Source organism: Bombina bombina, chromosome 8 (genome assembly GCF_027579735.1).
Source record: "Bombina bombina isolate aBomBom1 chromosome 8, aBomBom1.pri, whole genome shotgun sequence".
Lineage (NCBI taxonomy): Eukaryota > Metazoa > Chordata > Amphibia > Anura > Bombinatoridae > Bombina > Bombina bombina.
Genome location: NC_069506.1, coordinates 304,524,103 through 304,549,460, shown reverse-complemented (window position 1 = coordinate 304,549,460; position 25,358 = coordinate 304,524,103). Strand labels below are relative to the sequence as shown.

The 25,358-nt window shown below is 40.8% G+C and overlaps 1 protein-coding gene across 1 annotated transcript in view; it reads left to right on the top strand.

Moving 5' to 3' along the window:
- Positions 1-24,623, top strand: part of SNX19 (sorting nexin 19) — a 212,328-nt gene extending 187,705 nt beyond the window's left edge. Inside the window, exon 12 of the mRNA XM_053691505.1 lies at positions 17,567-24,623. Coding sequence (XP_053547480.1) covers positions 17,567-17,705 — 139 coding nt within the window. The 3' untranslated portion in view covers positions 17,706-24,623. The remainder of the gene's footprint in view (positions 1-17,566) is intronic.
- The last annotated feature ends 735 nt before the right edge of the window (positions 24,624-25,358 follow it).

Sequence of the window (25,358 nt, the reverse complement as noted above, 5' to 3'; positions counted from 1 at the left end):
TTTTTTTTTTCTATGACAAATTAGTACAGCACATCAGAAGCCATACTTAATGTAGAACAACAGAGCAAACTCATACTCTTCTGTGTCTAATGTACGCACGTCTACTACGTGCAAATTCAGCTCCTCTAGCTCTGCATGTGTTAGGCAGGTTTAAGCCATAGGGACAGATATGTATTACAGGGAAAATTCATATAAACTTAAAAATAAAAAGAATTGTGCTAAAGTGAAACAACTTATTGGCCAACTAAATACAGTAGATTTGCATGACTAACAAATGCATGATAAAACGACAATGCAATAGCACTTAGTTTGAACTTCAAATGAGTAGTAGATTTTTTGTGACTAATTTCAGTTATATCTATTTTCACTCCCCCAGTATCATGTGACAGCCATCAGCCAATCACAAATGCACATACGTATGTTCTGTGAATTCTTGCACAGCTCAGTAGGAGCTGGTGAATCAGAAAGTATAAATATAAAAAGACTGTGCACATTTTGTTAATGGAATTGGAAAATTGTTTAAAATTGCTGCTCTATCTGATTCATGAAAGTTTAATTTTGACTTGAATGTCCCTTTAATCAGTCATAGTGGGTTTTTTTTTGTTCATGTCAGTTTAGTTTTAATTGAGCCTTCACTTTGGAAATACAGTCAGACTGTTTTTATCTATTGTAAAAATCTGTATTTCTTTCCTAAGATATGGTGAGTCCACGGAATCTTCAATTACTAGTGGGAATATCACTCCTGGCCAGCAGGAGGAGGCAAAGAGCACCACAGCAAAGCTGCTATATATGTCACTTCCCTTACCCATAACCTCCAGTCATTCTCTTTGCCTGCGGTGCAAGGAGGAGGTGAAGTTTTGGTGTCTGATCTACAATCAAGATTTTTTTATTTTAAAGCAGAGTAGGTTTGCTCTGATCTTTCTAAAGGGTCTAGCCTTAGCCCATGTCAGTCTCTTCAGTAGGGCAATGGTGGCTTTTAAGCAATTGGGAACTTGTGGGGTACAATCTTCACTGCGTTTTCTCAAAACATTTTGCTGCCCTATTTAGATAGCCTGAATAAGTTTATTCAGTCTTTCTGTATTTCCACAGGTCCATGTGAGGGATATTATCCTCTCAAACCAGGTGAGCTGTCCTGCTGCCGGACAGATAAATATTGAGGTAATTGCCCGTTTTATTTTTCTATGTATTCCCACTAGTATTTGATGATTCTGTGGACTCACCATATCTTAGGAAAGAAATACAGATTGCATCAAAAATAAAGCAGTTTTGTTTTAAAATTTAAAGAAACAGTAAAAAAATGTTTTATTTATTTAAATTGTTCATAATTTAATTATTTATTTTTATTCTGTTATGATGGACCAAGACTCTGTTACAGATTACAGATGTCCTTTATGTTTAAATGCTAATATTGAACCACCAATTAATTTTTGTTCCTCATGTGTTGAGAGAACATTAAATCTTAAGGATAGATTTTTTGAGCCTATATTGTCTAAGACTTATGGTGTCCAGGAGTCTTCTGACAATGTGCAAGATATGCCGCAATTTTCTCCTCAGGTGTCCCAACATTTTTAGTACCCATTAATTCAGTGCCCTGCACTTCCTCTCAAGCTCTGCCTGGGGTCTCCTTGCAAGACATTGCTTCCTTCATGTTTTCTGCAGTTTCTAATGCGTTGTCTGCTTTTCCCATGCTACAGGAAAAGCACAAGAGGAAGTCTAAAGAATCAGTGTGTAAGGTATCTGACTCGGTCATGGCTATTCCGAATGTTTCCTCTCATAGATCTGATGAGGAGGATTCTTCGGTCGCATCTGAGGGTGAGATCTCAGATTCTGACAGTGTAATTCCTTCCTCTGATGCTGAAGTTGTATCCTTCAGGTTTAAGCTAGAACACCTCCGTTTACTGCTCAAGGAGGTTTTGGCTACTCTGGACGACTCTGACTTTACTGTTATTGTCATCCCTAAAAAGTCTAGTAAACTTAGCAAGTATTATGATGTACCTTCCATGCTGGAATATTTTACCCGTACCAGATCAGGCTTCAGAAATTATTGTTAGGGAATGGGAGAAGCCGGGTATTCCTTTTTCTCCTTCTCCTATCTGTAAGAAGATGTTTCCCATTGATGACTCTATCAAAGAGTCTTGGTAAACGGTCCCCAAGGTGGAAGGGGCAATTTCCACTTTAGCTAAGAGAACTACTATTCCCATAGAGGATAGATGTTCTTTTAAGGACCCTATGGATAAGAAACTGGAGAGTTTTCTTAAGAAAATGTATGTTCACCAGGGTTTACAATGGCAACCTGCAGTGTGTATTGCTACCATTTCTAGCGCGGCAGCATACTGGTTTGATGTGTTGTCTGATTCCATTCAAACAGACACTCCCCTTGAAGAGATCCAGGACAGGATCAGGACTCTTAAATTGGCCTATTCTTTCATTTATGATGCTTCCCTTCAAGTTATCAAATTGGGAGCAAAGATTTCTAGTTTTGCCATTCTGGCTCGAAGAGCTTTATTGCTGAAATCTTGGTCAGCGTACCTTCATGTTCCCATCCACAGGGATCATCACAAGTTTCTGAGATTTATTTTTCTCCACAAACACTTCCAATTTGTGTCTCTTCCTTTAGGTCTTGCTACAGCTCCAAAAGGTTCTGAGATCTCTGTTGGCAGTGCTCCAGTTACAGGGTATTGCAGTGGCGCCTTATCTGGACGACATTCTGGTTCAGGCCCAGTCTTTTCATCTAGCAAACTCCCACACTGAGATGCTCTTATCATTCCTGCACTCTCATGGTTGGAAGGTGAATCTGGAAAAGAGTTCCTTAATTCCATCTACAAGGTTAGTCTTCTTGGGAACCATAAGAAATTCCATATTGATGAAGATATTTCTGACAGAGGTCAGAGAATTGAAAATTTTCAATGCTTGTCTGGCACTTCAATCCTCTCTTCAGCCATCAGTGGCTCAATGTATTTAGGTAATCGGTCTGATGGTAGCCGCTATGGACATCATCCTGTTTGCTCGTTTCCACCTCAGGCCTCTGCAGTTATGCATGCTCAGACAGTGGAACGGGGATTATTCGGATCTATCTCCACGTATTCATCTGGGTAAGATAACAAGAGTTTCTCTTCCTTGGTGGTTGTCTCAGGATCATCTCTCCCAGGGAATCTGTTTTTAGCAGACCCTCCTGGGTGATTGTGACAACGGACGCCAGCCTACCAGATTGGGGAGCAGTCTGGGGCCTTCTAAGGGCCATGTCAGAGGTGTCCAAGATTATTCAGTGGGTAGAGACCCACAACTGCTGTCTATCTGCGATCCACATTCCATGAGTGGACAATTGGGAAGCGGATTTTCTGAGCAGACAGACCTTTCACCTGGGGGAATGGAAACTTCATCCGGAAGTGTTTTTCCAGCTTGATTCCCAAATTGGGACAGACGGATCTAGATCTCATGGCATCTCGTCAGAATGCCAAACTCCTGCAGTACGTGTCAAGTTCCAGGGATCCTCAAGCGGTACCGATAGACACTTTTGCGGTTCCTTGGTATTGCAATCTAGCATACATTTTTCCTTCATTCGTTATTCTTCCTCGGGTCATTGCTCGAATCAAACAAGAGAGAGCATTGGTGATTCACATTGCTCCGGCGTGGCCTTGCAGGATCTGGTATGCAGACCTGGTGGAGATGTCATCTCGTCCACCTTGGAGACTTCCATTGATAAAGGACCTTCTACTTCAGGGGCCCTTCCTTCATCCAAATCTAGTTTCTCTGAAGCTGACTGCTTGGAGATTGAATGCTTGATTTTATGTAAGCGTGGATTTTCAGAGTCGGAGTTTTGTCTTTTCTCCAAGAGGGCTTGGAGAAGGGTTTAACGGCAAGCTCCCTAAAGGGTCAAATATCTGCCTTGTCTATTTTGCTACATAAACATCTGGCGGATGTACTAGATGTGCAATCGTTCTGTCAGGCCTTTGTCAGAATCAGGCCTGTGTTTAAACCGGTTACTCCTCCTTGGAGTCTTTATCTAGTTCTTAAAATTCTTCAACAGGCTTCGTTTGAGCCTGTGCATTCCTTAGTTATTAAATTATTATCTCGAAAGGTTTTGTTCTGGTTGCTATTTCATTTGCTTGTAGAGTTTCAGAGCTCTCGGCATTACAGTATGAGTCTCATTACCTTATTTTTCATTTGGATAAGGTAGATTTGCGTACTAAGTTAGGGTTTCTCCCTAAAGTGGTTTCAGATCGGAACATTAAAGGGACAGTCTAGTCAAAATTAAACTTTCATTATTCAGATAGTACATGTAATTTTAATCAACTTTCCAATTTACTCTTATCATTAAATTTGCTTTTTTTCTCTTGTTATTCTTAGTTTAAACTAAACCTAGGTAGGCTCATATGCTAATTTCTAAGCCCTTGAGGGCTGCCTCTTATCACATGCTTTTTAAATTGCATTTCAACACAAAGAGACTGAAAGTACACATGGGCCATATAGAGAACACCTTGTTAAGGCACAGAAAGTTATTTAAAATTTAGCACAAAATAAATAATGCTAAATGCACAGTCATGTGATCATGGGGCTGTCATAAGATGCTTAGATACAAGGTAATCACAGAGGTAAAAAGTGTATTAATATAACAGTGTTGGACTGGGGAATGGGTAATAAAGGGATTATCTATCTTTAAGAACAATAACAATTCTATTGTAGACTGTCCCTTTAATCAGGAGATTGTTGTTCCTTCCTTGTGTCCTAACCCTTCTTCTCAGGAGGAACGTTTGCTGCACAATCTGGACGTGGTGAGTGCATTGAAATTCTATTTACAGGCGACTAAGGTTTTTCGTCAGTCTTCTGCTCTGTTTATGCTTTTCTTTGGAAAACGTAAGGGGCAGAAAGCTACGGCTACTTCTCTTTCTTGTGGCTGAAGAGTATCATTCGCTTGGCCTATGAGACTGCTGGACAGCAGCCTCCTGAGAGAGTTACGGCTCATTCTACGAGGGCTGTTTTCTCTTCCTGGGCATTCAAAAATTAAGCTTCTGTGGAGCAGATTTGCAAGGTTGCAACTTGGTCCTCTCTGCACACTTTTTCTAAATTCTATAAATTTGATACTTTTGCTTCGGCTGAGGCTTCTTTTGGGAGAAAGGTTCTTCAAACAGTGGTGCCTTCGGTTTAGGTTCCCTGTCTTGTCCCTCCCGTATCATCTGCGTCCTCTAGCTTGGGTATTGATTCCCAATAGTAATTAGATGATCCGTGGACTCATCGTGTCATTAGAAAGAAAACAACATTTATGCATAACTGATAAATTTATTTATTTCTTGACACGAGTCCACGGCCCGCCCTGTTTTTAAGACAGGCTTTTGTCATGCTATAAACCTCAGACACCTCTGCACCTTATTGCTTCCTTTCTCTCCTTTGCTTCAGTCGAATGACTGGGGTTGGAGGGAAGGGAGGTGGTATTTAACAGCTTTGCTGGGTACTCTTTGCCGCCTCCTCCTGGGCAGGAGTGATATTCCCAATAGTAATTAGATGATCCGTGGACTCATCGTGTCAAGAAAGAATACATTTATCAGGTAAGCATAAATTTTGTTTTTCTGTGTTTCTTTGGGATAATCTATATCCTTGTCTTGTCTTCAATTTAAAAGGTTTTTTTTGTTTTTTACTTTTCCCAACACCAACTTTTTTTTTTAATAATCCAGTTGACCCTTATTTTTTGCAACATTGAATAAGATATTATGATTACTAATAATATTTATGTGAGAAGTATCCCCAATAGAAACTATTAGAAAATTATGTTAATTGTACAAAAAAAAAATGAATGAGAAAACAGAAAGCTTGAGTCTGCAATATAGAAATACCCCACAAGATGGCAGTAAATGATATCTAAATACATAAAGCTACTTTTTGTAACACAATAATTAAGAGGAAGGAAAGAAATTCAAGTTTAATGATATGTAGAGCTAAATTATCTAATACAGATAGTATAGTTCCTCTTTTTTTCAATCACAAAGCCCATAAAGTGGCGCTTGAACAAGAATAAAATATATAGCAAGCATGCAGAGAAAAGTGCTTTGAACAAAAACAGACCCATGAACACAAGGACCATCAATATTTGTTTATTTTAGAGAAGGAGCCACTACTAAAAAAACACAAATACAATGTACATATGGTATTAAATGACAATTTTACATACCAGATTTTACATTTTTTTAGCCAGATTTTAAGTGAAAATGAAAAAGGATGCAAATTTCTGGTTTCAGTTTTCTTTTTATGGAAATTAGAAATCTAATCTTCACTCCCCCAATATGCTGCATGCAAGTAAACTAAGAAAAGTACTGCACTATGAGACCCAGGAGAATTTTCAGATACGCTTTTGGGGATAGCACAGCATTTAGATTTAGAGATACCTGAATCCAAGAAGTTTCTGGTTTTTAATTTCTAAGTGGAATTTTAAGTTTCCGTCTAATTTCCCTAGTTAATTTCAAATAATGTATGTCCTTGAATACTGACGGCCAAATGGTTGCATCAACTCTTTATATAAGCCACGTATACAAACAACTCTGCTTACAAGTCTTTTTGGAAGTTTTCATATATTATGTATGAGCTCTATCACATAACTATAAATAAGGAAAATATTAATTTTCTGGAGTGTGTTTTCAACCCGTGACGTTCAGCATAGCAATGATGTACTCTAGCTGCCAGTATTCTCAAGAATTTACATTTCATAGTAATAAAACATACAGAAGCGAACTATTAGACCATCTGTTAAGTATGATAGGAATTAAAGGCCCATAGCAAGTGCATACAATTAGAAAAAACACATGGGTTAAATGTGTTTACAAGTAAGTTTTTCTTTAATGGTTTTTAATGCACGTATATTTGTCAAACTGAGTTGTGTATTAATTTCTTTGTAAGTTAAAGGGACACTCAATCAAAATTAAACTTTCATTATTCAGATAGAGCATGCCATTTTAAACAACTTTCCAATTTATTTCCATTAACTAAATGTGCACAGTCTTTTCATATTTTAACTTTTTGAGTCACCAGCTCCTACTGAGCATGTGCAAGAATAAGTGTGTATGCATTTGTAAATGGCTGATGGCTGTCACATGGTACGTGTATGCATTTATGATTGGCTGATGGCTGTCACATGGCATAGGGGGAGTGGAAAAAGACATAACTTAAAATTGTCAGAAAAAAAATCAACTACTCATTTGAAGTTCAGACTAAGTGCTATTGCATAGTCTTGTTATCTTGCATTTGTTGATTATGCAAATCTACTGTGTTGACTGGTCCTTTAAGGACACTTCAGTCTGATACAAACTGTAATCAAGCCCATAGAGGGACTTTTGACTTTGTAATAAGACACGTATATGACATTTTTTGATAACAATTGCGGGTCCAAAGGCCCTTGAGATTTGTTCCTATTATTTAGTAACTGTTATGGAGGCCTGAACAAAATTGTAGCCACTAATATGTCTGAGAGGTAAAACATCCCATACAGTCTAATAAGTAGATGTAGTGGATCTCTTCCTCACGTTAAGTAACATTTCAATTACTTTATCAGAGAGATTCTGTTTATTTAGATGTTGCCAGTGACTTTCTAGGCCCTCGTATGTAACTTGTACATGTCTGTATATACTAGAGGACCCTGGCACAACAGATTTCTGTTAAAAGGAAGAATCAAAAGTTTCATTAACAGAGGGGACCATGGTTATCTTTTCTCTTGTAAGGTGTATCCAGTCCACGGATTCATACTTTACTTGTGGGATATTCTCCTTCCTAACCGGAAGTGGCAAAGAGAGCACATAGCAGATCTGTCCATATAGCTCCCCCTCTAGCTCCACCCCCCCAGTCATTCTCTTTGCCGGCTCTAAGCAATAGGGTCTCTCTCGGAAGGGTAAAGTGAATGTGGTGTTAGATTTGTAGTTTTTGTTCTACAAGCAAAAGTTTGTTATTTTTAAATGGTACCGGTTTGTACTATTTACTCTCCAGCAGAAAAGGGATGAAGATTTCTGCAGAGAGGACAATGATTTTAGCATGTTGTAACTAAAATCCACTGCTGTTCCCACACAGGACTAAGGAGTACAAGAAAACTTCAGTTGGGGGGAACGGTTTGCAGATTAAGCGGCAATAAGGTATGTTCAGTCATTTATTTCTAGACAAGACTGTGATAATGCTAGAAAAGGACTGATAAGATCCCCATGAGGGAAGGGTAAGCTTTATTCAGAGACTAAGTATGGAATTGCAAGCTTACATTACAGGGCTAATTTATGCTGGTTGACACTTTTTTATGGGTTGACACTTTTTTATGGCAAACGGTTTTTACTTATAAACATCGTTTTTGAGACACTTAGAAGGTCCTTTTGGGTTTCTTTCAGGGGTTGTTACCCACATGGCTAATATTATAACTCCTAGGAGTGTTTCTTTAGGCCTCACAGCACCGGAGTAAGGTGGGAGGGGCCTAATTTTGCGCCTCAGATGCGCAGTTAGATGGACTAGATCTTCAGTCTGTGTTCACATGGTGGCTCCTGCTACAACTTGAGGACCCATAAGAAGCTTTTTCCCCATAAATCCGACTCCTAAGGGAAGGTAGGGCCACAGCAGAGCTGTGGCAAGGTGCTAAATTTGTTTTAACCGGTCTGTTAGCTTACTATTGATCCGGTTTGGGCATTAAGGGGTTAATCATTTTTTTTGCTAGCTGTGCAATCTTACCAATGCTTTAGGTACATACTGTGAAAATTTCAGAAAGTTTGGTGCATTTTTCACTGTTTTGGAAAATTGTGTGCCTTTTTTATTTCTTAAAGGCACAGTAACGTTTTTTTGCAAAGTGTGTTTTTGCTTGATTAATGTGATTTCTAAGCCTGTTTGTCTTACTATTAGTCTGTTAAACATGTCTCTCACCAAGGAAAATCCTTGTTCAATGTGTTTAGAAGCCATGGTGGAACCCCCTCTCAAAATGTGCCCCACGTGTACTGATATGTCTATACATTTTAAAGACCATATTGTTGCACTTAAAAATGTGGCCCAAGATGATTCTCAGACAGAAGGTAATGAGGTTAGCCCGTTGACCTCTCCCCAAGTGTCACAACCAGTTACGCCCGCTCAAGCGACGCCTAGCACCTCTAGCGCGTCTAACTCTTTTACCTTACAAGATTTGGCGGCAGTTATTGATAATACCCTCTCAGTATTTTTATCTAAGCTGCCCGTGTTACCTGCAAAGCGTGATAGCTCTGTTTTAAGAACAGATTATGAGCATTCTGACGCTTTAGTAGCCGTATCCGATATACACTCACAGCGCTCTGAAATGGGGGCGAGGGATGTGCTGTCTGAGGGAGAAGTTTCCGATTCGGGAAAGGTTGCTCCTCAGACAGACTCAGATACGTTGGCCTTTAAATTTAAACTAGAACACTTCCGCTTATTACTCAGGGAGGTATTAGTTACTCTGGATGACTGTGACCCTTTGGTGGTCCCAGAGAAATTGTGTAAAATGGACAAGTACCTAGAAGTTCCTGTTTACACTGATGTGTTCCCGGTCCCTAAGAGGATTGCGGATATAGTAACTAGGGAGTGGGATAGACCAGGTATTCCGTTTGTCCCCCCTCCTGTTTTTAAGAAAATGTTCCCCATATCTGACACCACGCGGGACTCGTGGCAGACGGTCCCTAAGGTGGAGGGGGCTGTTTCTTCACTTGCTAAACGCACAACCATACCAATTGAGGACAGTTGTGCTTTTAAAGACCCTATGGATTAGAGGGTTTACTTAAGAAAATTTTTGTTCATCAAGGTTTTCTTCTCCAACCTATAGCGTGCATTGTTCCTGTAACTACTGCAGCTGCTTTCTGGTTTGAGGCGCTGGAAGATGCGCTCCAGATGGAGACCTCATATGAGGATATTATGGACAGAATTAAGGCTCTTAAGCTGGCTAATTCTTTTATCACAGATGTCACTTTCCAACTAGCTAAGTTAGCGGCAAAGAATTCAGGTTTTGCCATTCTGGCGCGCAGGGCGCTATGGCTCAAGTCTTGGTCGGCCGATGTGTCGTCAAAATCCAAACTGCTGAACATACCTTTCAAAGGAAAGACCCTTTTCGGGCCTGAATTGAAAGAGATTATCTCAGAAATCACTGGGGGAAAAGGCCATGCTCTCCCTCAGGACAAATCCTTTAAGACAAAGAACAAACAAAATAATTTTCGTTCCTTTCGAAATTTCAGGAGCGGTCTCTCTTCATCCTCCCCTGCTGCAAAGCAAGAGGGTAACACTTCACAACCCAGGGCAGCCTGGAAACCTTACCAGGGCTGGAACAAGGGTAAACAGGCCAAGAAGCCTGCAGCTGCCCCCAAGACAGCATGAAGGGGTAGCCCCCAATCCGGGACCGGATCTAGTAGGGGGCAGACTCTCTCTCTTCGCTCAGGCCTGGGCAAGAGACGTACACGATCCCTGGGCCTTAGAGATTGTATGCCAAGGATATCTTCTAGAATTCAAGGACTCCCCTCCAAGGGGAAGGTTCCATATTTCTCGTCTGTCTACAGACACGACAAAGAAAGAGGCGTTCTTACGCTGTGTAGAAGACCTACATACAATGGGAGTGATCCACCCAGTTCCAATTGCGGAACAAGGGCTGGGGTTTTACTCAAACCTGTTTGTGGTTCCCAAAAAAGAAGGAACTTTCAGACCAATCCTGGATCTCAAAATTCTAAACAAATTCCTCAGAGCCCATCATTCAAGATGGAGACCATTCGGACAATCTTACCAATGATCCAGGAGGGTCAATATATGACTACCGTGGATCTAAAGGATGCGTATTTACACATTCCTATCCACAAAGATCATCACCAGTTTCTCAGGTTCGCTTTTCTGGACACGCATTATCAGTTTGTGGCTCTCCCTCGGGTTAGCCACTGCTCCCAGAATTTTCACAAAGGTGCTAGGGTCCCTCCTGGCGGTGCTAAGGCCGCGGGGCATAGCAGTGGCGCCTTATCTAGACGACATCTTAATTCAGGCGTCAACTTTCCAAAGAGCCAAGTCTCACACGGAAATTGTAGTGGCCTTTCTGAGGTCTCACGGGTGGAAGGTGAACATCAAGAAGAGTTCTCTCTCCCCCCTCACAAGAGTTCCCTTCCTAGGAACACTAATAGAGTCGGTAGAAATTAAAATATTTCTGACGGAGGTCAGAAAGTTAAAAATCTTAACTACTTGCCGAGCTCTTCATTCCATTCCTCGGCCATCTGTAGCTCAGTGCATGGAGACAATTGGATTAATGGTATCGGCAATGGACATAGTCCCTTTTGCACGGATACACCTCAGACCACTGCAACTATGCATGCTCAAACAGTGGAATGGGGATTATGCAGATTTGTCTCCTCAAATACAGTTGGACCAAGGGACCAGAGATTCTCTTCTCTGGTGGTTGTCTCAGGATCACCTGGCTCAGGGAATGTGTTTCCGCAGACCAGAGTGGATCATCGTAACGACCGACGCCAGTCTGTTGGGCTGGGGTGCTGTCTGGGACTCCCTGAAAGCTCAGGGCTTATGGTCTCGGGAAGAAGCTCTTCTCCTGATAAACATTCTGGAACTGAGGGCGATATTCAACGCTCTTCAGGCATGTCCTCAGCTAGCTGCGGCCAAATTCATCAGATTTCAGTCGGACAACATCACGACTGTAGCTTACATCAACCATCAAGGGGGAACAAGGAGTCCCCTAGCAATGATGGAAGTAACCAAAATAATCAGGTGGGCGGAGGATCACTCTTGCCACCTCTCAGTAATTCACATCCCAGGAGTAGACAACTGGGAAGCGGATTTTCTAAGTCGTCAGACTTTTCATCCGGGGGAGTGGGAACTCCACCCGGAGGTATTTGCCCAGCTGATTCAGCACTCCAGAATTGGATCTGATGGCGTCCCGTCACAATGCCAAACTTCCTCTTTATGGGTCCAGGTCCCGGGATCCCCAGGCGGCGTTGATAGATGCTCTAGCAGCGCCTTGGTCCTTCAATCTGGCCTATGTGTTTCCACCGTTTCCTCTCCTTCCTCGCCTGGTTGCCAGAATCAAGCAGGAGAGGGCGTCGGTGATTCTAATAGCGCCTGCGTGGCCACGCAGGACCTGGTATGAAGACTTAGTGAACATGTCATCCGTTCCACCATGGACTCTGCCAATGAGGCAGGACCTTCTACTTCAAGGTCCTTTCAAACATCCAAATCTAATTTCTCTGCGTCTGACTGCTTGGAGATTGAACGCCTAATTCTATCTAAGCGTGGTTTCTCTGAGTCGGTTATCGATACCCTGATTCAGGCCAGAAAGCCTGTCACCAGGAAAATCTACCATAAGATTTGGCGAAAATATCTTTGTTGGGTTACTCATGGAGTAAGATTAGGATTCCCAGGATATTGTCCTTTCTCCAAGAAGGATTGGAGAAAGGATTATCAGCTAGTTCCTTAAAAGGACAGATATCTGCTTTGTTTATTCTTTTGCACAAACGTCTGGCAGAGGTACCAGACGTTCAAGCGTTTAGTCAGAATCAAGCCTGTTTATAGACCTGTGGCTCCGCCATGGAGTCTGAATTTAGTTCTTTCAGTTCTTCAAGGTGTTCCGTTTGAACCTTTACATTCCATAGATATTAAACTTTTATCTTGGAAAGTTTTGTTTTTGGTAGCTATCTCTTCTGCTCGAAGAGTTTCAAAGTTATCTGCTTTGCAGTGTGACTCACCTTACTTGGTGTTCCATGCAGATAAGGTAGTTTTGCGTACCAAACCCGGTTTTCTTCCTAAGGTTGTGTCTAATAAGAATATTAATCAGGAAATTGTTGTTCCTTCCCTGTGTCATAATCCATATTCGAACAAGGAACGTCTGTTACACAATCTTGATGTGGTTCGTGCTTTAAAGTTCTATTTACAAGCAACTAAGGATTTCAGACAAACAACTTCATTGTTTGTCATCTATTCTGTTAAAAGGAGAGGTCAGAAGGCGACTGCTACCTCTCTTTCCTTTTGGCTGAAAAGCATCATCCGTCTGGCCTATGAGACTGCTGGCCAGCAACCTCCTGAAACAATTACTGCTCATTCTACCAGAGCAGTGGCTTCCACATGGGCTTTTAAAAATGAGGCTTCTGTTGAACAGATTTGTAAGGCAGCGACTTGGTCTTCGCTGCATACCTTTTCCAAATTTTACAAATTCGATACTTTTGCTTCTTCGGAGGCTATTTTTGGGAGAAAGGTTTTACAAGCAGTGGTGCCTTCCGTTTAAGGTACCTGTCTTGTTCCCTCCCTTCATCCGTGTCCTAAAGCTTTGGTATTGGTATCCCACAAGTAAAGGATGAATCCGTGGACTGGATACACCTTACAAGAGAAAACAGAATTCATGCTTACCTGATAAATTACTTTCTCTTGTGGTGTATCCAGTCCACGGCCCGCCCTGGCTATTAAGTCAGGTAGATTTTTTTGTTTAAACTACAGTCACCATTGCACCCTATGGTTTCTCCTTTTTCTTGCTAACCTCCGGTCGAATGACTGGGGGGTGAAGCTAGAGGGGGAGCTATATGGACAGCTCTGCTGTGTGCTCTCTTTGCCACTTCCTGTTAGGAAGGAGAATATTCCACAAGTAAAGGATGAATCCGTGGACTGGATACACCACAAGAGAAAGTAATTTATCAGGTAAGCATAAATTCTGTTTTCCACCTTTTCTTCGGGAATCGTGAAAAGAACTCACAATATTAAAGGGAGCTGTGGGAAGATATGAGAGGCGGAAAGGCCATTTGAAGCTGAAAGCATCCACTACAGGTGCTTCATGATTGGGTCAATCACGACATAGACCAGAACCTGAGAGTTGACTTGTTTCTGAGGCCATAATATAGATTTCTGGCATTCCCCATTCCTAATTTGTTTTAAAAAAAAAAAACATTCTACTGAGTCTACACCCTCCTGGAATGATCCATATCACTACATCTACTAATTCAGTGTGTTTTTCATCAGTGGAATCAGCATTGGGTAGAAAGATGTTAAAGACCATGCTACCTTAGTTTGAGACATATGTTTTCTTCCCAGCCTTGCCACAAAATTGTCTAGTTTTGGTTCTTACCCATTAGTACTTATATGGTTTTATAACAGAGTGAGAGACAACCCGATTTATACAATATATCAAAGATTGTCAATATGTGCAATACATTTATTCACTATGCGTATATCAGCATAAATTAACATTTAGATACGTGCACTAAGGGACATTTGATACATTGATATATGCAATATATATATATATATATATATATATATATATCAGCAATGTATAACCACAGTGCAGAAGATATGTGTACAAAACAATTTATTTAAAAAAAATACATCTGAACCTGTTGTTGTTTTACTAATTTACGGCTAAATTACAAGTTTTGCGTTATGAGGGGTGCGGTGCTAACTTGCACGTTATTGCCACCGCTCACTTTCCTACACCGCTGGTATTACAGGTTTACAAAAACCCGTCGTTATTAGTCAAGGTGTGAGCATAGAGCAAAATTGAGCTCCATACCGCACTCCAATACCAGCGCTGCTCAAAGCTGCGGTGAGCTGGTTTTACGTGCTCGTGCACGATTTCCCCATAGACATCAATTGGGAGAGCCGGCTGAAAAAAAGTCTAACACCTGCAAAAAAGCAGCGTAAAGCTCAGTAATGCAGCCCCATGGGGAAACAAAATGTATGTTTACACCTAACACCCTAACATGAACCCCGAGTCTAAACACCCCTAATCTTACACTTATTAACTCCTAATCTGCCGCCCCCAACATGGCCGACACCTACATTATACTTATTAACCCCTAATCTGCCGTCCCCGACATCGCAGACACCTACATTATAGTTATTAACCCCTAATCTGCCGCCCCCGACATCGCCGACACCTACATTATACTTATTAACCCCTAATCTGCCGCACCCAACGTCGCCACCACTATAATAAACATATTAACCCCTAAACCGCCGCACTCCCTCATCGCAAACAGTTCAATATTATTAACCCCTAATATGCCGCCTCCAGCGTCGCCACCCCCTACCTACATTTATTAACCCCTAATCTGCCGCCCCCAACGTCGCCGCAACTATACTAAATTTATTAACCCCCCTAAACCTAAGTCTAACCCTAACACCCCCTAACTTAAATATAATTAAAATAAATTTAAATAAAAATTACTATCATTACCTAAATAATTTCAATTTAAAATTAAATACTTCCCTATAAAATAAAGCCTAAGCTAGATACAATATAACTAATAGTTACATTGTATCTAGCTTAGGGTTTATTTTTATTTCACAGGCAAGTTTGTATTTATTTTACATAGGTAGAATAGTTAGTAAATAGTTATTAACTTTTTACTAGCTACCTAGCTAAAATAAATACAAATTTACCTGTAAAATAACCTTAACCTGAGTTACACTAACACCTAACCTTACACTATAATTAAATAAATTACCTAAATTAAAAAAAAAAAAAACTAAATTACACAAAATAAAAAAAGACATTATCAGATATTTAAACTAATTACACCTAATCTAATAGCCCTATCAAAATAAAAAAAGCCCCCTCAAAATAAAAAAAAACCCTAACCTAAACTACCAATAGCCCTTAAAAGGGCCTTTTGCGGGGCATTGCCCCAAAGAAATCAACTTTTTTACCTGTAAAAAAAATACAAACACCCCTCCAACAGTAAAACCCACCACCCACACAACCAACCCCCCAAATAAAATCCTAACTAAAAAAACCTAAGCTCCCCATTGCCCTGAAAAGGGCATTTGTATGGGCATTGCCCTTAAAAGGGCATTTAGCTCTTTTTCAATTGCCCAAACCCTAAGCTAAAAATAAAACCATCCAATAAACCCTTAAAAAAGCCTAACACTAACCCCCAAAGATCCACTTACAGTTTTGAAGACCAGACATCCATCCTCAACGAAGCTGGGAGAAGTCTTCATCCAAGCGGCAAGAAGTCCTCAACGAAGCCGGGAGAAGTCTTCATCCAAGCCGGCAGAAGTGGTCCTACAGACGGGCAGAAATCTTCATCCAGACGGCATCTTCTATCTTCATCCTTTCCGACGCGGAGCGGCTCCATCTTCAAGACATCCGGGGCGGAGCATCCTTTTCAATCGAAGTCTTCTTCCCGAATGAAGGTTCCTTTAAGTGACGTCATCCAAGATGGCGTCCCTTGAATTCTGATTGGCTGATAGAATTCTATCAGCCAATAGAATGCAAGCTCAATGCGGGCTCAATCCTATTGGCTGATTGGATCAGCCAATAGGATTTTTTTTACCTTTAACTCCGATTGGCTGATCGAATTCTATCAGCCAATCGAAATTCAAGGGACGCCATCTTGGATGACGTCACTTAAAGGAACCTCTTAGGGTTTATTTTATAGGTAAGTATTTAGTTTTAAATAGGAATTATTTAGGTAATGATAGTAAGTTTTATTTAGATTTATTTTAATTATGTTTAAGTTAGCGGGGGTTAGGGTTAGACTTAGGTTTAGGGGTTAATAACTTTAGTATAGTGGCGGCGACGTTGGGGGCGGCAGATTAGGGGTTAATAACTGTAATGTAGGTTGTGGTGATGTTAGGGACAGCAGATTAGGGGTTAATAATATTTAACTAGTGTTTGCGATGCGGGAGTGCGGCGGTTTAGGGGTTAATATGTTTATTCTAGTGGCGGTGATGTCCGGAGCGGCAGATTAGAGGTTAATAATTTTATTTTAGTGTTTGCGATGCGGAGGGCCTCGGTTTAGGGGTTAATAGGTAGTTTATGGGTGTTAGTGTACTTTTTAACACTTTAGTCATGAGTTTTATGCTACAGCTTTGACTGACTTTAGATTGCGTTACGAATCTTGCGGGATAGGCTGTACCGCTCACTTTTTGGCCTCCCAGAAAAAGCTTGTAATATCAGCGCTATGGAAGTCCCATTGAAAAAAGACTTGACTTACGTAATTTACGTTACGGCCAAAGAAGTGTGCGGTGCCCCTAAACCTGCAAGACTCGTAATACCAGCGGTAATGAAAAAGCAGCGTTATGAGCCTTAACGTTGCTTTTTCACCCATACCGCAAAACTCGTAATCTAGTCGTTAGCAAATTTTGTAAATTTGGAGGAACCCATTGTTACACCCCCTACAGCTTGTTAAAGACCAGATTTACCCCCTTGCCTTTCTGTGGGCGGAGACTAAGCACAATTTGCAGAGATAAATTACAAGTAAAGAAAGCAAAATAAATATTGACTTTACATTACATTGTTTTTTCTTTGGCTTGATTAAACATTTTATATGGGTATTTTATTTTAATATTAGTGCCCCGTTAAGTTTAGAAAGCCTGATGATTTCTCTCCATCTCTTCTTCTGTGGATATTCTATAGCTTCACTGTTGCAGCCTATAATTGTCTGAGCTGACTCACCCACATATGACTTTCACAGACGGAGGTCCTTAATTTATTTAAAGATAATATTTCTCTTTACCTTACTTGTTTTTCATCCAATCTTATGTGATGTTTAAATTTATGCTTTTTAATGTTTTAAAAAACACAATTACAAAATTTGTTCAAAGTCATCTAAGCTCAGCATAATTGTTTTTATCTTGCCAGGCATCTGCTCTACTGCATATGGGATATTCTTCTGGAAAGCGTCATCTCTGAAACCTCTTTAGAGATCAAGGTCAACCCCACACCCCCCTCTCCATATTTGGATTCACGCAGAAAAGAGATCTGGCAGCGAGGAAGTTAATAGGGCAGTAGTAGTTGAAGATTAATTGATCAGAAAATGAACAGTGCTGCTTCACCTGAAATACAGCGAGTTTTAATGCACCTTCTGCAGAGCAGACATTGAAGCTGTTACCTCCTTGCACAGTGTTGAATGCAGACAACTTTCCACTTTAGCTTGACCAGACTAAACCCAACTGCTGTCAGTTCACATGATCGCTCAGCTTCTGGGATATGTGTTTTAAAGGTTTTTATCTGAAATGAACGGATAAAGGAAGATCTAAATGTCACATCTTCAGTATCCTCCGCTCAACATAATGGATTTACCAAGCATTATAATTTTGTCCGTTTTGTCTAATAATCCAGTAGCTGCACAACTAGACGCAAGTTCAAATGTGCAAAATAACTCACACAGAGTAGAATATATATATTTACGACAATGTACATGTTGTTATGCTGTATTCAAACATACGATATGTAGACACACACACATAGCACATGCATATTATGTCAGCTGTTCACAAGAAAATAGCAAAAATTGTAGACTCTAAACTTAAAGTGGTATTTATAAAACGGTTATTGCATATAGGGATACATTACTTCTAAACATACAGATACATTCACATTACTGGAGTTCTCAAATGAACTACATATCACATACTGTAGATGTTATATAGTCAGTTCATGATAATTCAGGCATTTTTTTATTTATTTATTGAAGGTAGAAATATTTCTGTTGCACCGCACTCCACCTATACAGTGCAGAGTTTGGAGGTGTTATGATGCCAGTATATTTGTTACTTGTTGATGTGATATATTTTACCTTGTTTGTCTGTCTGGTACATTGCGTGTTTTCTCTACAGAATTGTCAGAATTCTTAGTCAATATATGGTGTTTATGTTGAATGTACTAAGGAATGTTTAGTGATTGGCTGTGTACCTGGCTCCAAAAATGGCAAGGGGCCCTATAAAATTGTGCTTTTAATTTATTGTTTTATGATGAGTAACTTTAGCTTAACTCTGCGATTCTTGTGTCTTCCTTACAGGAGTAACTTTTGCTTAAGTGTCTAGACCTTATGTTGCATATTCCTTGTAGGTTCTTAACCCTGTCTTTGCCTTGTGTGCTGCACATTCTTGTTGGTCCTCAAACGTGTTATTGTTTCGTATGATGCACCGTCCTTGTAGGTTTCCAAAGCTGTCATTGTTCTTTATAATGCTTATTCCTAGTAGCTCCCTATCCCTGTCATTGTCACGTGTGCTGCATATTATTGTAGGTCCCCCCAAACCCTGTCATTCCTTATAATGTACAGGCCTTGTAGGTAATTTCCTTTTGTGATGCACATTCCTTTTAGGTCCCCAAACTTGTCATTGTCCCTTATGATGCACCGTACTTGTAGGTTTCCAAATCTGTTATTTTTCTTTGTGATGCTAATTCCTAGTATCTCCCTAGCCCTGTCATTGTCTCTTTTACTGGACGTTCATTGTAGATCCACTACCCTGTCAACTAACCTTGTGCTGCATGTTCCTTGAAGTTCCACAGTCCTGTCATGTTCCTTGTGTTGCACTTTCCATGTAGGTCCCCTACCCTGTCACCATCTCTTGTGCTGCATGTTCTTTGTAAGTCCCCTACCCTGTCACCTAACCTTGTGCTGCATGTTCCTTAAAGTTCCACAGTCTTCTCATGTCAGATTTGTCATGTCCCTTATGCTGCATGTTCCCTGTAGGTCCACTGTCCTGTGTGCTGCATGTTCCTACCTGTCACCTACCCTGTCACCTAACCTTGTGCTGCATGTTCCTTAAAGTTCCACAGTCTTGTCATGTCAGTCTTGTCATGTCCCTTATGCTGCATGTTCCCTGTAGGTCCACTGTCCTGTGTGCTGCATGTTCCTTGTAGTTCCACAGTCTTGTCATGTCTCTTGTGTTGCTCATTCCTTCTAGGTGGCCAGCTCTGTCACCATCTCTTGTGCTGCATGTTCTTTGTAGGTCCCCTACCTTGTCACCTAACCTTGTGCTGCATGTTCCTTAAAGTTCCACAGTCTTGTCATGTCAGTCTTGTCATGTCCCTTATGCTGCATGTTCCCTGTAGGTCCACTGTCCTGTGTGCTGCATGTTCCTTGTAGTTCCACAGTCTTGTCATGTCTCTTGTGTTGCTCATTCCTTCTAGGTGGCCAGCCCTGTCACCATCCCTTGTGCTGCATGTTCCTTGAAGTTCCACAGTCCTGTTATGTCTCTTGTATTGCACATTCCTTGTGGGTCCCCTGCTGTCACCTTCCCTTGTGCTGTAGGTTCCTTGAAGTTACACAATCTTGTCATGTCTCTTGTGTTGCACATTCCTTCTAGGTGGCCAGCCCTGTCACCATCCCTTGTTCTGCATTTTCCTTGAAGTTCCACAATCCTGTTATGACCCTTGTGTTGCACATTCATTGTAGGTCCCCTGCAGTCACCATCTCTTGTGCTGTAGCTTCCTTAAAGTTCCACTCTTGTCATGTCTCTTGTGTTGCACATTCCTTCTAGGTGGACAGCCCTGTCACCATCCCTTGTGCTGTATGTTCCTTGAAGTTCCACAGTCCTGTTATGTCCCTTGTGTTGCACATTCCTCGTAGGTCCCCTGCTGTCACCTTCCCTTGTGCTGCATGTTCCTTGTAGTTTCACAGTTTTGTCTTGTCTCTTGTGTTGCTCATTCCTTCTAGGTGGCCATCCCTGTCACCATCCCTTGTGCTGCATTTTCCTTGAAGTTCCACAATCCTGTTATGTCTCTTGTGTTGCACATTCATTGTAGGTCCCCGGCAGTCACCATCTCTTGTGCTGTAGGTTCCTTAAAGTTCCAGTCTTGTCATGTCGCTTGTGTTGCACATTCCTTCTAGGTGGCCAGCCCTGTCACCATCCCTTGTGCTGCATGTTCCTTGAAGTTCCACAGTCCTGTTATGTCCCTTGTGTTGCACATTCCTTATAGGTCCCCTGCTGTTACCTTCCCTTGTGCTGCATGTTCTTTGTAGTTCCACAGTCTTGTCATGTCTCTTGTGTTGCTCATTCCTTCTAGGTGGCCAGCCCTGTCACCATACCTTGTGCTGCATGTTCCTTGAAGTTCCACAGTCCTGTTATGTCTCTTGTGTTGCACATTCCTTGTAGGTCCCCTGCTGTCACCTTCCCTTGTGCTGTAGGTTCCTTGAAGTTCCCAGTCTTGCCATGTCTCTTGTGTTGCACATTCCTTCTAGGTGGCCAGCCCTGTCACTATCCCTTGTGCTGCATTTTCCTTGAAATTCCACAATCCTGTTATGTCCTTTGTGTTGCACATTCATTGTAGGTCCCCTGCAGTCACAATCTCTTGTGCTGTAGGTTCCTTAAAGTCCCAGTCTTGTCATGTCTCTTGTGTTGCACATTCCTTCTAGGTGGCCAGCCCTGTCACCATCCCTTGTGCAGCATGTTTCTTGAAGTTCCACAGTCCTGTTATATCCCTTGTGTTGCACATTCCTTGTAGGTCCCCTGCTGTTACCTTCCCTTGTGCTGTAGGTTCTTTGAAGTTCCACAGTCTTGTCATGTCTCTTGTGTTGCTCATTCCTTCTAGGTGGCCAGCCCTGTCACCATACCTTGTGCTGCATGTTCCTTGAAGTTCCACAGTCCTGTTATGTCTCTTGTGTTGCACATTCCTTGTAGGTCCCCTGCTGTCACCTTCCCTTGTGCTGTAGGTTCCTTGAAGTTCCCAGTCTTGCCATGTCTCTTGTGTTGCACATTCCTTCTAGGTGGCCAGCCCTGTCACTATCCCTTGTGCTGCATTTTCCTTGAAATTCCACAATCCTGTTATGTCCTTTGTGTTGCACATTCATTGTAGGTCCCCTGCAGTCACAATCTCTTGTGCTGTAGGTTCCTTAAAGTTCCAGTCTTGCCATGTCTCTTGTGTTGCACATTCCTTCTAGGTGGCCAGCCCTGTCACCATCCCTTGTGCAGCATGTTCCTTGAAGTTCCACAGTCCTGTTATGTCCCTTGTGTTGCACATTCCTTGTAGGTCCCCTGCTGTTACCTTCCCTTGTGCTGTAGGTTCCTTGAAGTTTCACAGTCTTGTCATGTCTCTTGTGTTGCTTATTCCTTCTAGATGGCCAGCCCTGTCACCATTCATTATGCTGCATGTTCCTTGAAGTTCCACTGTCCTGTCATGTCCCTTTGTGCTATATATTCCTTGCAGGTCACTCTCTCTTGTGCTGCACATTTCTTGTATGTCCATAGTCCTGTAACTTTTACTGGGCATTTCTTCCAGGTCACTGTCCATTACGCTACATACTCCTTTCAAGTCACCATCCCTTGAGCTGTATATTCTTTGCAGGTCCCCAACCCTCTTACCATCCTTTGTGATGCCCATTCCTTTTAGATCCATGGCCCTAACATCATCCCTTGTGTTAAACATTCCCTGTAGTTCCCCAGTCCTTTCACTGTCCCTTCTGCTACTAATTTCTTCCACCATACCATGTGCTGTAAGTTCTGTCCAAGTCCCAGGTCCTTCCCTGTTCCTGACACAATCATTTATGCTGTACATTGCTTCCAGGTTCCCCTTCCTATAATTGTACTGAGCCCTGCACATTTTTTCCAGGTCCTTGTCACTTCCAAGGCCATTGTCCTGTCACTGTCCTTTCTGTTACACACTGCCTTTCTTTTTCTTTCCCTTACAAGTGATACACTCAATAAACTGCTCTTTGGTTCTGACGTTGTTTGTGATCTACTGTAAGAATAATTCCATTAGAGACAAACTTAATAAGCCCAAAGTTTTATTTCCCAAAATATTCAGTGAATTGTCTGTTTCAGAATCCTTTGAAGCTTTTACCAAAAAAAAACTGTAGGGCTTTTTATGCCACCAGCTAAATAAAGTGAGCCAGGAGAAATGATTGTGAACTTTAAAGTATTGCTTTTTTCACTGAACATTAAGCTGTGTTTGGTTATAGCTTTGTTTTCTGATCATGGAAGCCCACATCTCCATTAAAAAACATGAAAAGTTAACAATTCTACATGTTTCTTAACTTATAGATGTATTTAGGGATATATATGAATGTTGTAGTTAGTGATTTTGCTACCTTCCTGTAATCATATGCCCATTCTTTTCTAGGGTTGCTGTATTTGTTAATTATATACAGATTTCAAACTTTAAATTCATTCATCTCACAAACTAGATGTTCTGCAGATCACATTCCTCTTACAGCATTATCAGTGTTACACGTAGCGTGTCCATAAATATCTTGCAGGTACATTCATGTGAAAAGAGCAATAAACTACAAGTTCTTAGTTTCGATTTTAATATACATTGCTATAAAAATACTACATTTTACTCTTAGGTTTTAAACCTTTCAACTAAATGCCAAAAACAGTACAGTTATTTACATGACAACTGTATATGTAGAACACCTAAATTTATTTTATGGTGCTTCAACGAATGGAAGATGGTCAATCATATTTTAAATATAAATACACTTGATGGCTTGGAGCCCAAATTTTTCCAGTTTTCATGGAGAAAATTTTACTGTGACGTGATTCAGACTTTTATCCTGTTGTCGTCCATTTATATAGTTGTCCATTATGAACAGAGGTATACACTGTGTGCCTACTGCTAGGGTAATGGCCACCTTGTTACTGGTTTTAAAATTGTGTTTTCCCCTCTTCATTGTATTATCAAAATGACTGTGCACAAACGGGTGGGTAAGACTTGGCATCCTCCTTGCAATAAGAAAAGACCTAGGACTTAATTGTGGCTACAGTCCTGTCCAATCTCAGAACATCCCAATGTTTATGATCACTCTTACCTCAAACTACCTGTTAATATAGGAAATAAATATCACTTGGTTCTTCATTTTATTCTCACCTTTTCCATACAGGAGACTTTCCATATTGATGTCACAGGACATTTGATATTTTTTTATTTGTATAACACCTGTTTCAAAGTTTTTATATGTTCGTTTGAAAGTTTCCAAGGAACAGGAACAGAGGAACTGACCTGGAATCCATTTAATCTTGTGTGACCAGTTGTTTTTAGAAGGTTTCTGTGAATATTTAGCTCTTTGCTGATCTAAGAAGTAGATCCATATATTTTGTATGAGGGATGAGTGAGTAATGATTCTTCAGCTGTTATAAGCATCAGAAGTTTCAATTAGATCATTTTTAGTACAGCTCTGTAGGAAAGTAGAGAGGTAAGGAATAGTTTTAGCCAGCAATAAGCATATTTTTCTGCTTTTTCACCCATATTGACCATACCAGAAGGCAGCAATCCTTTATGAATTGTTTCCTGTAATATTAATAATGAGCACGTGCTTCTTTCTTTTGTTCTGTTTCTTTACTTAAAAATATCCTTAATTTAACTGTTTCATTGCCAAAAACACATACGTAGCAGTTAACTGCTACCTTTATTACCACAGACAGAAGGTTAATCAAAAGGTTAAATTACTTTTGCATGGCACTCACATTTCAGCAATTTAACCCTTGTGCAATATAAAGAGAGATACGCCCTTTACAATTCAGCCAGCAGCGCTGTATGGTAGTAGGAGAATGAGGGTTAGCAAGGCTTACAAATCCTGACCCCAGACCCAATTGTACTGTTCCCGGACACACTACTAGTCTTTCTCTTTGTCATTTCTCATTCACACATTTGTCCTTCTGTTTCTTGCCCATGTAAATATATATCACGCCTATCTCTGTGTTGTAGCTTGCGTGTTGCGCTGTTATTTACATTTGAATGTGCTGTAATGGCGGGGACTCTATAAAGCTGCCATGCTAAAAAACAATGGCACTGATTGCTGGCCAAGTGAGCCAGGTGTGCAGCACTGTGTATACTAGGGGTTTCTTTTTATCTGCATTGTCTGACAGAGCAAAACAGATTGTAAGTTCTTTTGAGCAAGTTCAATATTTATTTTACTTATGTAAAAAAAAATGATTAAGCTAATGTACTCAGAATAAAGTTTTAAGCTCAATCTGTTGTATGTGTTTGTATTCGTACATAACTTAGTTCATACAACTTTCAGGCTGTACAGGCAGAACCAGGAAGTTCCAGCGAGTGGCGAGTTGCCTTCCATGGAAAGTAATGAAGTTCTCTGAAATAGATGATCCTTCTGGGGAAAGTGAACGTCATAGGGCTCAAAGAGAATAAAGCAAATCTGATAAAAGAGGTAAACTGGAAAGTTGTTAAAATTATGAACGTTTTATTTTGACTTTATTGTCCATTTAAGAATAAACATTTTTTGTTCTGACTACACTATATGGCCATACTTGTATACACCTGACCGTGACACCTATGTGAGCTTGTTGGACATCCCATTCTAAAATCATTGGTAGAAATATGGACTTAATACAAGATTCTGGAGTGTGTCTGTGGGAATTTGTGCCCATTCGGCCAAAAGAGCATATATGAGGTCTGGTAAAGATTTTGGACAACAAGGTCTGACTTAGAAAGAATCCCAAATGTATTCAGTGAGGTTGAGGTGAGGGCTCTGTGGAGGCCACTTAAGTTCCTTCACACCAAACTCATCAAACAATGTCTTCATGGCCCTCACTTTGTGCACAGGGACACAGTCTTGCTGGAGCAGAAAAGGACATTTCCCAAAGGTTGCTACAAAGTTGGAAGCACCCATTTGTCTAAAATGTCTTTGTATCCTATAGCATTACAATAACCTATCACTGGAAGTGAGAGGTTAAGCCCAAACTATGAA